At 38.0% G+C, this 14,632-nt stretch overlaps 1 protein-coding gene across 1 annotated transcript in view; it reads right to left on the bottom strand.

The window, feature by feature from the left end:
- Window positions 1-14,632, bottom strand: part of CCDC171 (coiled-coil domain containing 171) — a 304,487-nt gene that overhangs the window by 65,290 nt on the left and 224,565 nt on the right. The window contains exon 25 of the mRNA XM_034987955.1: window positions 4,367-4,498. Within this exon, the coding sequence (XP_034843846.1) occupies window positions 4,367-4,498 (132 nt within the window). The remainder of the gene's footprint in view (window positions 1-4,366; window positions 4,499-14,632) is intronic.

Consider the following 14,632-nt stretch of genomic DNA (forward strand, 5'->3'; position numbering starts at 1 on the left):
TGTGCATAACCTTACATGCAGCCACTCCACTTATTTATACCAAAGAATAATGCCACAGTGAACAAAACAGTGAAGGGTTCCTGTCCACGGACAGCTAACAGACACCGAGTGTTTACAATATACCTGTCACTCTGAACACTTTAGATGTGCTAACCCCTTGAATCATCACACAAACATGATGAGTCAGAGACTTCTGACCTCCATTTCACAGATGAAGAGGCCGAAATACACACTGTAAGTAACTTCCCCAGTTGGCTTCTTTTGGATTTCTATTCTCTCCACTATTTCCTCACACATGAAATTGTATTCTACAGACACACCCTACCTTTATTCTTTGCCCCTCTTGACCATCTTAAAGCGCACACACGCACACACACAGCCATGGTTTACAAAAGACAGAAAGGCAAGATTAAAAGCATGAATGGACCTTATTCACTGGATATGTAACCTTTAGCAATTTACTGCATCTCAATAAACTTTAGCTCCTTCCTTTATAAAATAGATAAAATCAGAGCACTTATTCATATGCGCTATTGTGGGAATGAAGTGAGACAGTAAATGTAAAGTGCTTAGCGAAGTAACTGGTACGGAAAAAGTACTCAACAAATGTTAACTCTTGATATTGTTCTTTGTTGTTTATTTCTGAATGAAAGTAGAGATAGAAACATTTATCACATGCCTGCTAATAACTGCCAGATATTAAATGCATTGTATATCCTCATTATTGGGGGAAAAACAATAGGAAGTATAAGATAATGAGTAACAGGTACTATCTTTATAAAATATGGGCAGAATATTTTTTATGCCAAAGTCCTCTGCATTCACGTTGACCTGGACTTTCCAGCTAAAGCTAACTTGTCTAATCTAGGTGTTTTAATTTTTTTCTAGTAGACCGATACGCTATTATTTGGGAGATGAAAGCACAGGTAATGATAGTTCTGCACCTGCCATAGGAGCTTAGACGAAGGGTTTCACTGGACACATGGCCCCACTGGAACATCAAGTAACATGGAAAACTAAATAGGGAGCTAATGTGGATCTTAATCAAAGTTATTGAAAGCTTTGGAAGAAACAAGAAATAAGGAGGAGTAGAAGAACCAAATGGAAGATACAGAGAAAAAGATCCTAAATAACCATTCTTCCAAATAAAACACACACACACACACACAACTGTGCACAGGCACGCACACACACCCTTAAAAGTAATGAAAACAAGTTTCTGTTGCGAACTTCATCTCGACCAGGGCCCCATAATGGCTGCAATCATAACAGCCCCCAGACACTGCCTTGCTCTCTTCGTGCTAGGCACTGTGTTCTCTACACGCACTGTCCCATTCGGTCCTCCTACAAGCCTGAGAAATTGGCAGGACTATGCTTTTTTGAGAGAATTGAGGCTAAAAGCTAGCAGAGCTCAGAGACTAGATTTCTCTGAACTGAACTTTCTCCTGTAGGAACGCATCAGTCACATGCTCCTCCAGACTGGAGAGAAAGGGTAATCCTCTTCGCCCTTCACTCATGCTCACTGTTCTTCCTTCCATCCAGGGTTATACCTGAAACAAAGCTTCCCATGCTGGAAAAGACAGACAGTGACGGCTCCCACGGCTCCAAGTGATGGTGGCATGGGTTGGCCAAATGGTCATCCACCACCACGTCCCACACAGTCATCCTCTCCTTGACATAATCAAAGGACGTGTGCTCTCTAAACAGTCCACTTATCAGCACAGACTGCAAGTGAAACAAATACTGAATTCCTAAATACGTGGTCCCACTAAGCATAAATGTACATATTTATAGACTGCAAAAAGTTGGGGTGCCTGGGTGGCTCAGTCATTAGGCGTCTGCCTTCAGCTCAGGTCACGATCCCAGGGTCCTGGGATCGAGTCCCACATCGGGCTCCCTGCTCGGCGGGAAGCCTGCTTCTCCCTCTGCTACTCCCCCTGCTTGTGTTCCCTCTCTCGCTGTGTCTCTCTCTGTCAAATAAATAAAATCTTTAAAAAAAAAAAAATAGACTGCAAAAAGGTGAAAAGTAGCATTCCATAATATTAGCCTGTCACACGGAAACAAAATTTTTTATCTGTGAATCTGTCCACAATACAGCATAAACTATGACCTACGTCTTACACAGAGGCATAATGTATATTTTCTAGATGGAAGGAAAATCCCACTGTACATCTCAAAGGCTGTATGCTTACCATTTACCACGGGTGTCTAGATTTTCTTCTAGTGTCAGATTTTACCAGTTCAGGCTTTGCAGTCAAACACACCTACACTTGAATTCAGGCTCTGGGCCCTGCCACTTACTTGCTGTTGATCTGAGCAGAGTTACCTGTTGTAGTTGCTGTTTTTCAGTTATAAAATGGAAACGATGCCATCTATCATTTGACATATAACACCATATTTACAGTCCATTGTGAAAATTAAACAACATGATGTATTTAAAGAACTAAGCATGATACCTCATCCATAGTGAATGCTCACTGAAATGGTGGCTATTCATATTAAAATTAAGGTCATTGATACTACAGGGCCTTTCTCCTCAAAGTACCCCAAAGCATATCACCAGCTCCGTGTGTGTGCGTCTGTGTGTCTGTCTGTGTCTGTGTGTCCGTGTAAAAAACACTATTATGGTCCAAATCATGTGTTCTTCTCTGCATGGAATACTAAACTACAATATCTATGATGAACCTGCAATGTCCATCACAATATGTCGATGCAAAATGTGCCCAAGTGTTTAGGTGTTGGTGATGTGCGTAAGTATTTTCATTAGAACTCGGAAAAGACAGCAGTTTGAAATAGGGATTTCTACATTTCCTTCTTGCTATTCACTGATGTCAGAACCATAGAGAGCTTGTATTTTTTCCCCCAAAATATGGCATTCTGAGGATCAGTCTCTTTCCAAATTACCCAAATCTACAGGGGAAGTCTTTATTTGTGAATTATGACGAGTACTAAGCCCTCTGAGATTGTGAATCAAGATAGCCAAGTAAAGGATTCTTTTACAGCCACTAGAAAAATCTCAAATCACATTGTATTTGTAGTTACAATGAATTCATAAATAATGGTAATCAAATTTAAAATGTACATCTTAATCTTGTACTAAATAATGGTACAGTATTCCAGCCTATAACTGAAAATAAAAATATTTTAGCCTATAACTGAAAATAAAAGTATTTTATGCTTAGTTTTAAATCACATATATATTTTAAATATATTGGTGGACAATCTAATGAGAGAAAATGAGTATTTCTCTTTGTAGAGCATTAATTTGGATACTAATAACAAATTAAATTAGGTTATGGAGCAAGTAGAAAAAAATTAACATAGCCCCACTTGGACTGACATTAATTTTGTACAAAATTAAAATTTCACGGGGTCATAAACTAAAGAATGACAAAGTTTATTTTAAACCTCAAAATGTGAAACAGAAACTGAGTTTTAGGAGATACCTCTCTTTTAGATACACTGACAAATCTGGATTACTACTGAACAAGAACAAGCTCTTTTGAAGTATCAGGCTTCCTACAGTTTACGTAATATTGATAGGTTTCTCTAATAAAGGCATATTGGGCATTAAAAGGTGAATAAAGCACATATCGAATTTTGTTTTGTCCAATTAAAAAACTGTCCTAACCCTAAGAAAAAAAAATGCTCACAATAACCCAGTAGGAGCCTCGATTAGAAAGATATCTGCAGCATCTGAAAATGAGTATGTTTTTGAAAAGATTTTCTTTATTAAGTTTATTTTAAAGTTACTTGGGGGTTCACGATTTGGAGCTTTGAGTTTTATAAATGAAATAACCCAGTTTGCACATTATTATGCTGTTCATTAAAACTAAAAATTAAGAGTAAATAAATCCTCTTCAGTGCAAAGTACAGTTTGGTTCCACAGTTGCTTAAATTACATTTTGCCACATATGAAATGTTGGCTCTACTCTGGAATTAACATTGAAAATTTTCAAATATCTCTCCTGATAATTTTATCGAAAGTGATTTATTTTAAAACAATGAGCGCTACAAATTGAGACGGGCTTAAAGAGATAGCAGCCTAGTGTCTTATTGTCCTCTGCTGACAGGAAAGCATGTTCTTTACATACTGTACTTACCTATAAAACACATATCTTTCCTTGGTAAAAAAAAAAAAAAATATATATATATATTTCTCTAGATTATTTAATAGGCTATTTCGAGACTGTGAGAAAAAACAATTATTTATGAAACAGTGTTTCACGGTGGGAGAAAAATTAAGAGAAAGTATTTGCATCTCCTTTAAGTTCTTCGCAACACTTGGAGGCCTTCATTCTCTCCAGTTAGTGCAACTTATTTTTTCATACGTCTCAGGAGCAAACCATGTTATTTAGACTCTAACCTGGCACGCTGCCACCTCTGGCCCGCCCTTGAGCCCCTCCATTGCAAAGGTCTCCAGGTGCAGTTTGGGTAGCTGCAGGGTGAAGTCATTCCTACTTGCCGCAGTCCGTGACAGCGAGATCTGATCTCTGACCTAAAGGGAAAAAAACAGCATCAATGGTAATTCCCCTTCAGACACATTAACTGGGATGAACTGGGTCCCCTTGAGCCCACTGAGTGGACTTGCATTGATCGCTGGACCTGAAATCCATGAATAAATTTAGGACTAATTGATTTTTCGTTGCAAATAAATCTCTAATTCAGAGTGCTGGGGGAGAATGTTAAGAAGAAAAAGCGTCCTCCTGCTTGAAATGAGGGAGGGAAGAAGAGTCACTGGAGCTCTTCTGATCAAGAGGTTTTGAATTATTTTTTTCACTGTTCCACCCTCAGAAGAAAAAAAGGAAGAAGGAAAAAAATATCCACAAAATCGAAAACAAACAGCCATCTCCTAATTATTATCACTTTCTTAATAACATGTTTCATTTAACTGGTATTAACTAATATATATTAGACAAGATAGTTATTAGGTGTTAGTCTTTGAAAAGAAAACTTCAATAATATGTACCCTGGAATAAAAACAAATATACTCAACACACAAGGAGACTTAAAAATATACCAGTCAGAGGTTTATTTGCCCATTTCCTTCCTACTAAACTTGAGTCTTAACGATTAAATACATATAAACCAACTCGGTCACGCAACTTCTAAATAAGATAACGAATAAAATCAGTGGTATTTGTACTATATTTTAAGTATTCGGAAAGGGAACAATACAAACATATCACAGATCCAGGAGAAATACCAAATTCTCTAGGCAGTGTAAGTATCACAGGCAGTTGATATTACACTGCCACCTTCTGGACAAATGAGAAACTACTCCCCATACACTATACATAGATAAAGAAAATGCTCAGAAACAGATCTGTTTTCATTTTTAATTTCCAAACTTAGTAAGAGCTTTAAGATTTTCACAGTTTAGTTTTCCATAAGATCAGTGAGCTTTCGTTTTTAATTATATAGTTTAACGATAGTAGATTTCATAGGTAGGCATATTTTCTAACTTTCCTTATGCCTGACTTGGTTTTAAAAATGTATCTCTTTGCTACCATATATTGGATAAATATTATGCAACTAGCGTAAAGCCACAGGATCAAAAGTGTTTTTGATGACATAGTAAAGGTCAAGAATGGGAGCACTATAAAAAATAACACCAATTGCTCAAATATATGTATCTATATCCCTACTTTTCCCTGAGCAACTTCGAATGTAACTTGGCAACAGTACATGATCGAAAACCTCTCCTTCGCTTTTCTATTCTACTTGGGAAGCTTCTAAAGCCTGTTTGAATTATTTCTTATTTTATGAATGAACTATCACACTGCATAGGGTTTCCTTATACTAGCAAGCACACACAAACATCTGACAACATCTTTAATTGTTCATGCTAATCTATGGTTATAAAAATCTTTATACTCCCAAGTTGAGCAGAATTTCTGTCAATAACTGAATGTCAAAGTGTATGCTATAAAACATACACTGTAATGCAATTTTTATAATGGTGTGAGTACTGTATGCACACTGGAGTCCCAAATCAGAATGTGTATTTATCTCTAACAAATATTCTCCAGAGTCTTTAGTCAGGATGAGAATGCTTTTAACTTACTTAACATAACAAAATAAATCATATTTTACAAATATATTTGCTTTAGGTTTTCTATTTTATATATACGGATACCTTCTCCTGCTTTTTTTGGTCACCAATGCACACTCAGATAAAAGAAAACATTAATGTGGATTAAGGTACTGAGAATTTATCAACATCAAACCACTAGTGTTTTGCCTTCTACCCTTCTGAACCATAGTCAATAGATCTAAATATTTTACTGCACCCTGGCCAATTCATTGTTTGATGTTTAAAAACTCACCCAGAATCAAAGAAAATTTATTAAATTTGAGCCCCCAAATGAGATACTATTAGCTTTGAAAGTCAAGTTTAACTGCGATATTGATGATTCTCTTTTTTCTGTGACAAAATTCACTAGGGAAATCCTGGAAGTCAAAGTACAAAAGCAGATTGCTAATATGGGCAAAGGAGGAGGGAGGACCATAAGCAATGTAGGTATAATCCACAGCACAGTTCCAGCACTGGAGGTCCTTGAACCCGATGATTATCAGGCACCCGACTTCAACTGTGAAGCTTGACATACAGGAACAGTAAGCCACATTTTATAGTCTCTAAATAAACTCGCTGAACAATATTAAGCTGGGGCATTTGGCAGTTAAACCTGTGACTTCTCATCAAATGAACATTCTCACTACAACATTATTTAATTTGCCAAGTTAAATCATTCTTTATATTAGATGGGGGAAAACCTCAAAATGCCATTATTTTGCTAAATCGAATAATGGGCATCATAATTACAACATTATTTGAATATGCATGTGTTGATACTTTCATTTAATTATAAGTGATGTGTTGAGATGGTGGACAGTGCCATCAAGAGAGAGTGCTACACAACAGATACAATACCACAAATATTTCTACTACGTTTTAAGAGTTGATTCCACTTTTAAATTAAGCCAGGACTTTGAGAGAAGGCATCCAAAAGGTTCTCCAAATATTTCTAGGAAAAGTTGTTTCTCACTCATGAAAAAGGATCGGCTAGGAGTTCTTTTATCTTCAGGGGTGTGAAGGAGTGAAAGCAGTATGTTGAGAGAAGACAAAACAGTGACACAGGACAAGTAAAACTACAACCATGCAGCAAAGAAGCAGGAAGGGAAGGTGACAAGGAACAGGAAAACATGAAGGGTGAAAGATGAGACTTGCTCAGAAGAGTGCAGAAAGCAAGTCTGAATTTCAGGGTGTGAACAAGGATAAACGGGAAAGAGAGTCAACCCAGGACAGTAAGAAAAAAGGTTCTCTCCGTATTGCATTAAATTTGTTCATGAAAAACAGAGAACAGGCAGCCTGAGAACAAAGTAACCCAAATCAGAAAAGGGATAAGTGAAATTTCTTTGGGAAACACTGCCCATTGGATATAAATGATTCTTTTCAAACATGAGAATCTAAAATAAATTTCTTTACTGTCAAAAGAATTCTGAAGCAACGATATTAGAATAGTAAAATCACTTTTTCCTCTAACAGAAGTAGGCTCGCCTTTGAAAGTACAGATTTTAGTGTGAACTAAGATTAAAACCACCGTTGCCACCGTTCTATACATTAAATGATAATTTCAAATTTCAAATTAATTTGAAATTATAATTTCAAAAGTCAGTCTTTAACTCTGTTGCAGCACATCGTCATTCATCCTTTAATTAAAATTCTATACCCTTTTTACTGTGATTTATTTATAGCTGTGACTGATAAAATATATATAACAACATTTTTCTACTTCAAAATGGGTAACAGTTCATACTTAACATAGAACGAATTTTTTCATACAACTTCACAGTATAAATCTCATTTGCCAAGTTGCATACATTTTTATAATATTCTATACAACTGTTCAATTTCATAGTATTTTGACAAAGAATAAAGAAAACATACCTCCATTACTACACTCTGAAATTTTGACTTTTAGGAAAGTAGTTTGATTTCTCCCTTTCCTATTACATACTTTCAGAAAGCACATATTTCTAACAGATATGCCATAAGACACAAGGGAAACAAGAGGTGGGTAGAGAAAAATAAATGAAACTTTCTAAGAAGTCAAAACATTGGTATGAAATATCTATTTCATCCTCACACTCAAGTTCCAGACTGAAGTGATTCAGAAGATCCACGTTCCTATTCCACTGATTGGCCTTTACTCACAAGCCGCCAGTCTGTTTTCTAATTTTCTGTATACTCCCACCATAACACAAAAAAAGCTATTCCTGGTGGACCTATCAACTATGAGATTACATTAGTCACTTTTGGAAAAACTGCTCAACTCTCAGAACGTGAACCTGCATGTTGTATCACGCACAGCTATAAATCCCTCTGGACCTAATGTTCCAAATTAAAACACACACACACACACACACACACACTTTTGAAATGTGGCACCAGCTGTGTTTCCACCATCAGGACACTAAGGAAGAAGCAGTAGGATTGTAGATGGAAATGCAGGTACGCTTATCACATAAAAAGATACGTACAGTGCCCAAATCTTATACGTCTGGGAAAAGTAAGCGATAATTAGGATTTCACACCATACCCTTGATCTGGCTAAAATTTTACTTACTCCAATCTAGTATGGCATCCATTGCTTCAAAATCAACACTTTGACCACAGACAGTGTCATCAAGTAGAGGGACCTCTACAGCATTTCCTGTAACCTCCTTTCTTATCACTCCATGTTCATGCTCTACTTTGTTTCCACATCCCTGCCTTCTTCTGTCCCACGCCCTCTTCTGCCCTTCCTTCCACCACCACAGATTCCTTATGGCTTTCCCTTCTCTTTTTTTTTTTTTAAAGATTTTATTTATTTATTTGAGACAGAGAGCATGAGAGGGAGGAGGGTCAGAGGGAGAAGCAGACTCCCTGTCGAGCAGGGAGCCCGATGCGGGACTCGATCCCGGGACTCCAGGATCATGACCTGAGCCGGAGGCAGTCGCTTAACCAACTGAGCCACCCAGGCGCCCAATTTCCCTTCTCTTTTTATTCTCTTTTTCATCCTACCCTAGAGCAGCTTGCCCACTATCTTTCAACCTCCTCACCAGAGAGCAGTGTGTCCTTGGCACACTGCAGCCTGGGAACCGAATCCAGCCCACCGCATATTATTGTAAATAAAGTTTTATTGGGACACATGACACCCATTCATTTACCTATTGTTTTTTGGCTGCTTTCCTGCTACCATGACAGAAGTGGAGAGTTGAGACAGAGACCATATGGTCCACAAAGCCTAAAATATTTACTATCTGACTCTTTACAGAAAGTGTTGGCCATCCTCTGCCTTAAAGGTATAGAAGGAAAGACAGTATTTTTCACCATCTGTCAAGTTTTTTAAATAACCACATCTCACCAGAGAATATCTGAACAATTTCTAGCGGGTCAACCTTCTATCAGTAACACAGGGTTGCGTTTCACAGACACTTCCTGGCTTCTTTTTTCCAAGAGTTTCGTAAAATAAGTGTACTATCTCCTGATACATTTTCAAGTTTTATGCAGTCTGGTATACAACATGACTGGATCTAACTTTCCTGGCACGTACTCTAATACCTAATCAACATAAAATTTGGTTAAACAAGTAGAATAGGCATACTGGAGAGCCTTTTGTAAATAGACAGAGAAGGGCACCAGCCAGAGGAAACTCCGTAATAACACTGGTAGCAAGAAAAACGCTGTGCATACAGAGGCTCGTAGAAAGTATGTGATCAAATAAGAATGTCATTCCAAACTCACAAATTCTACAAGGCAGGAGAAAGAGAGAATATGATAAAAAAGATCATTAGCAGTAGGTATGTGCCTACTGAGAGAAGCAGGGCTTCAAGCTTGTCAACATTCATGGATCGAATAGTTACATCTGAATGGATATTCTCCTCTGTCTGTTACCTTTTCCTTAACTGTTTAATTAATGAAATGGATAGAGTAACATTTCTATTAGTAGTACCACTGGTACTTCCAAAAGTACTTTATGCTTCTCAGAGCACTCTTCACACTACGTCCCTTGATTCTGCCATCCACCTTGTGAAACAGTCATCACCATCCCTAATATTGGGATGCTGAGTGCAGTGCTCCCAGCACCAAATCCCAACGCCTCTTAATATCTATAATGAATAGTTAATAGTTGGGGAAATCGCTTAGGATTTTGGCAATCTTCCATTTCCCTACCTAAACAACAACACTATTTTTTTTTACCTTTACCTTGCCTTGGTCCCTTGTCTGGCAATCTTAGCAAAAATGTGTAAGTTTCATAAGAGTAGTTTTGTGAGAAGTAATGGAGACTATTATTCAAACATCCTTATTTTCCTCAGTAGTTTCCTTGGGCCTGTGGGCATTCTCATTCATTCATGTTTTCTTTCTCCCACGGCCTGACCCCCCCCCCCCACACACACACACTGTTACACTGAGAGACAAGTTACCTGCGCAGCAATCATCCTTACACAGTGTCACCATCTCACACGGAAGATTCCCCAGCTATGATGTCCCAAGACACATGCAACCATTCCTGCTGTGCTCCACACCCATGGGAAGGAGACCCTGGCGCTCCGCAGAAGCGGGCACTCCGCTGACGTTGCAGCAAACACAGGCACTCATCATTTGAAAAGAAGGAAGTGAGAAACTGGCCTTCTCTTGCTGGCAGGTTATTTAACCTAACCTACAGCTCTGGAGCGGAGCCAGCACACTCCCATGACTGCCTGCTGCTGTCACCAGAAAAAGAGGACAAATCCACCACCACCACCACCCGCACATTAATAGTCACATCCCAATTATGGACCGAGAAAATGGATCTCTTGAATCAAATTATCAAGCTGGCTACATCCCAATTAAGGATCTGAAAAACGGAGCCCTCAAATCAAATTATCAAGCTGGAGGATAGGGTGATTTGATCACGGACATCTTATAAAGGCGCTAGACAGCTTGATAAATCTATGGTGTAGGTTATATACCATAGAGTGCACCCCATAGATAGATTTCTGTGCCCTTGAGCTATTTAAACAAACACAAAACCCATATTTGAGAATAGAGAAATAAGTTTATGAATTGTTAACAGTCCTCCACACGGAGATATTTTCTTTCCGAGGGGAAATTATTCCAAAGGATAAAGGCCAAGGCACAACTGAAATCAGCTATTTAGATGTGTTTAGGCTAAAACCTGTTAAGCACACGTACATGACATTCTGTAGTGTCTTATCTTTAGTTTGTCAAGGTTTTTAAATCCCTCTTGAGCCGGAGTACCATTTTTAGCTTGGCTAGGTCAGAATGACACTGAACAATATGAACGATGACACACAAGACAGCTATATGGACAGTTGTCGTCAGCAAGCCAACTGTGCGAACACCCGTATGTCCTGCACAGCTGATCCTCAGACCCGGGATCCAGAAACTAAGACTGCAGAGGAGGTCAAAGACCACAAGTAACATTTAGAGAGTCATTAACAAGTCACCACCACTGGGTTTTTAGATGCATTAAATCATATTTGACTTCTAAAATACTGTCAGTTCTATAAATTAAAAGCTATTCTGTGGTGTTTCCATCCCTTGTAAATTCACTGAAAACTAAAAATCATAAGATAACTACGTATTATCAAATATTTGGGTTAACCATCTTAAGATTATAAAATCATGTTTAAAGATTTGGTAAGACAGTGTCTTCACCTGTCAGATTCTGTTTGACTCTAATCTATTCCACAATCCACTCTAACAAAAGAAGTTCTCAGCTTTCTACTTCATAGGAGTCTAACCAGCTAAAAACAGGTTGCAACAGGACTATTACACCCTGTAAATTCCTTGCTAGCATACCTCTCTTTCCTAGAGACATTCTTACAATCAAATTTAGGCTTTCTCCTCTAGCTTTTGATTAGGCAGAATAAATACACATGCTATTTTTAGCAATCAAATAAAAAAGCAGTATCAGCAAGACCTCCGTTGAAATCTAGAGATGGCTTCAGCTTTGTTTAGGGACTGGGTGATGGGAGAATTTGACTCATTCAACCAACATTCATTAAGTGCCTACTGGGTACCAGGCCCTGTGATAGATGTTGAGGATATAAAAATTAAGGAGACAGAATTCCATCCCTCAAGGACTCCAAACTCTAGTGGCATAATTAATCTCTCAAAATGCATTTGTTAGCCTTCCATTTATCTATAATGTCTTGTTTCTCCCGTCAGTGCCTATGCTGCCTTCTTTCTTTGCCAGAGAGTATTACGTTAATCAATCTCAAACCTTTATCTTTAGCCTGACTTTTTCCCTTAGGTCCAGACTCACATATCCTGCTGATCACTCCACATTACCTCAAACTTCGGTATTTCCAAAGCAAAACTCACCATTGTCTCCCTTCTTCTCCCTACAAAAAAAAAAAAAAAAAAAAAAAAAAGCCTGCTCCTCTTCTTGTATTTCCAACATCATTTCAATCAGCCAATCACACTGCCCCATCCTGGGAGTCATCCTCCCCTGCCTTTCTCATCCTCGTTCACCATTTTACTAAATAAGTTTCACATCCTTCCCTCTAATACCACCTATCATCACTACCCTGGCCCAACCTTCTCCTGCTTTCATCAAGTGTACAGAACCATGGCTCTTAAAACCACCTTCATTACTCATGATATCTGGTCTGCAAATATGCCCTCCAGAACCCAAATTCAGTACCGAAATCTGACCATATCAGTCCCTCGCTTAAACCCTAGTTTGCTCCCACTGCCTCCATGATAAAGATCCAAGGGTCTTAGAATGGCCAAAAAAGAAAAACAACTTCAATGACTTGGCTTCCAAGTGCCTCATTCAGCCCCTCTCTTGCACTCTCCTTTCACTTCCTGCTGAACTGAGGATGTCTGGCTATTCATGCTTCCATGCACTTCCTCGCACACACTATCCTCTCTGCTGGAACGCCTTTCCCATCTTTCCTCACACTTCAAAGCCCTATCTAGGCATTAATTCTCTTCTAAGAAACCTCCAGCCAACCCGTGGGTTTTCTAAGTATTTCTCATAGACGAATAACTCCGTCCACACGGATGTGAAACTGCATCTTATGGATGTGTATTTACCATGGTATACTGGAATTATCTGTGTCTCTGCCTTGAGGGAAAAGACTATGCTATATAGGGACTATGCTATATATATATATAGCATATATATATATTTTTTGGTTGTTTGTTTCTCCAAAGACTGGTACAGCTCCTGGCATATAATATACACTTTAAAAGCATTTGTAGAACTCAACTATTTATATTAAATATTGGATAAGAGGTTTTAAGTAACTTTACTGTAGAAATGAATCTCAAAGGATATTAGCAAAAACTCCTGTGACTTCCTAGCTATTGTCCAGTATCATTCAGCCTGATAAATTTACAGGTTTATAGACGCAAGGTCTTCTAGAGTCTTTTGAGGCTTCTGGATTGTGACTTCCTGTTTTATCTTTTAGACATTGTACTGAAAAGGCAGCTAAGACTTCTCCCTAAATGTTCAGAGGTACCTTTAAAGTTCATAGTACACTACAATCATACACAGGAAACACTATAGTTAATCCTTCCAAACTTGTAGGACTCAAGCAATCTCTAAAAGCCTCAAGAATCCAGCCATTTTGCTACCTAAACAATAACAGAAAATGACTACAAAAAAAGTTCATTCTTCTCCACATTCCAATTTAAGTAAGTAAGTAAATTTACTTACTTTCACCCCCAGCTATAGTAAACCAAGACATTTCTCAGTTAAACACTTGGTTAGCCCCCAATAAATACTTAATTTTCTCATACCTAACCCTAAATAATTCAGATATTATCCTATACATCTAGTCATTGCCCTATCCTGAAAGCTATTCTAATATAATTCTACATAGAATTATCTATATCTATATAAAATTATATTCTAATATAATTATTGTACTTTTCCTCTTTTTCTCACAATAGAAATACTAAAGCATGTTTGGAGAGCTTCTTAATTTAAAGAAAAAAATCAATTCCTGAGAGTCTATATTATCAGTAATATTAGAAACCTATTGGTAAATTTATTAGGAAAATAAAAAAATATGACTTTAGGGGATGATGTTAGCAAAAATGATGGAATAAGGAACTCCAAAAACCAGTCCCTACACACACACACACACAAAAATGAATACCCTGGGGCACCTGGGTGGCTCAGTCGGTTAAGTGTCTGCCTTTGGCTCAGGTCATGATCCCGGAGTCCTGGGATTGAGTCCTGAGTCAAGCTCCCTGCTCAGTGGGGGGCCTGCTTCTCCCTCTCCCTCTGCATGCTGCTCCCCCTTCTTGTGCTCTCACTTGCTCTCTCTCACATAAATAAGTAAAATCTGAAAAAAAAAAGCAGTGAGTACCCTGACAAAATTTGTCAGAATCAACTTTTTCAGAACTCTAGAAACTAACTGAAAGCTTACAGCAACCAAGTAAAAACTTAATCAAGAAAAAAGCACCTGAGTCGGCATTTAAGGAAATCTCTGTTGAAACACTAGCAGACGATGAAGTTAACAGAACAGAGATTGCAGAGGCCATACTTGACAAAGAATATAGACTTTACATGGAAATGAAAAGTACAGCATAGGAAATACAGTCAATTATATTGTAATAATGTTT

Source organism: Mirounga leonina, unplaced genomic scaffold, assembly GCF_011800145.1.
Source record: "Mirounga leonina isolate KUSES-001 unplaced genomic scaffold, KU_Mleo_1.0 Mir_447, whole genome shotgun sequence".
Lineage (NCBI taxonomy): Eukaryota > Metazoa > Chordata > Mammalia > Carnivora > Phocidae > Mirounga > Mirounga leonina.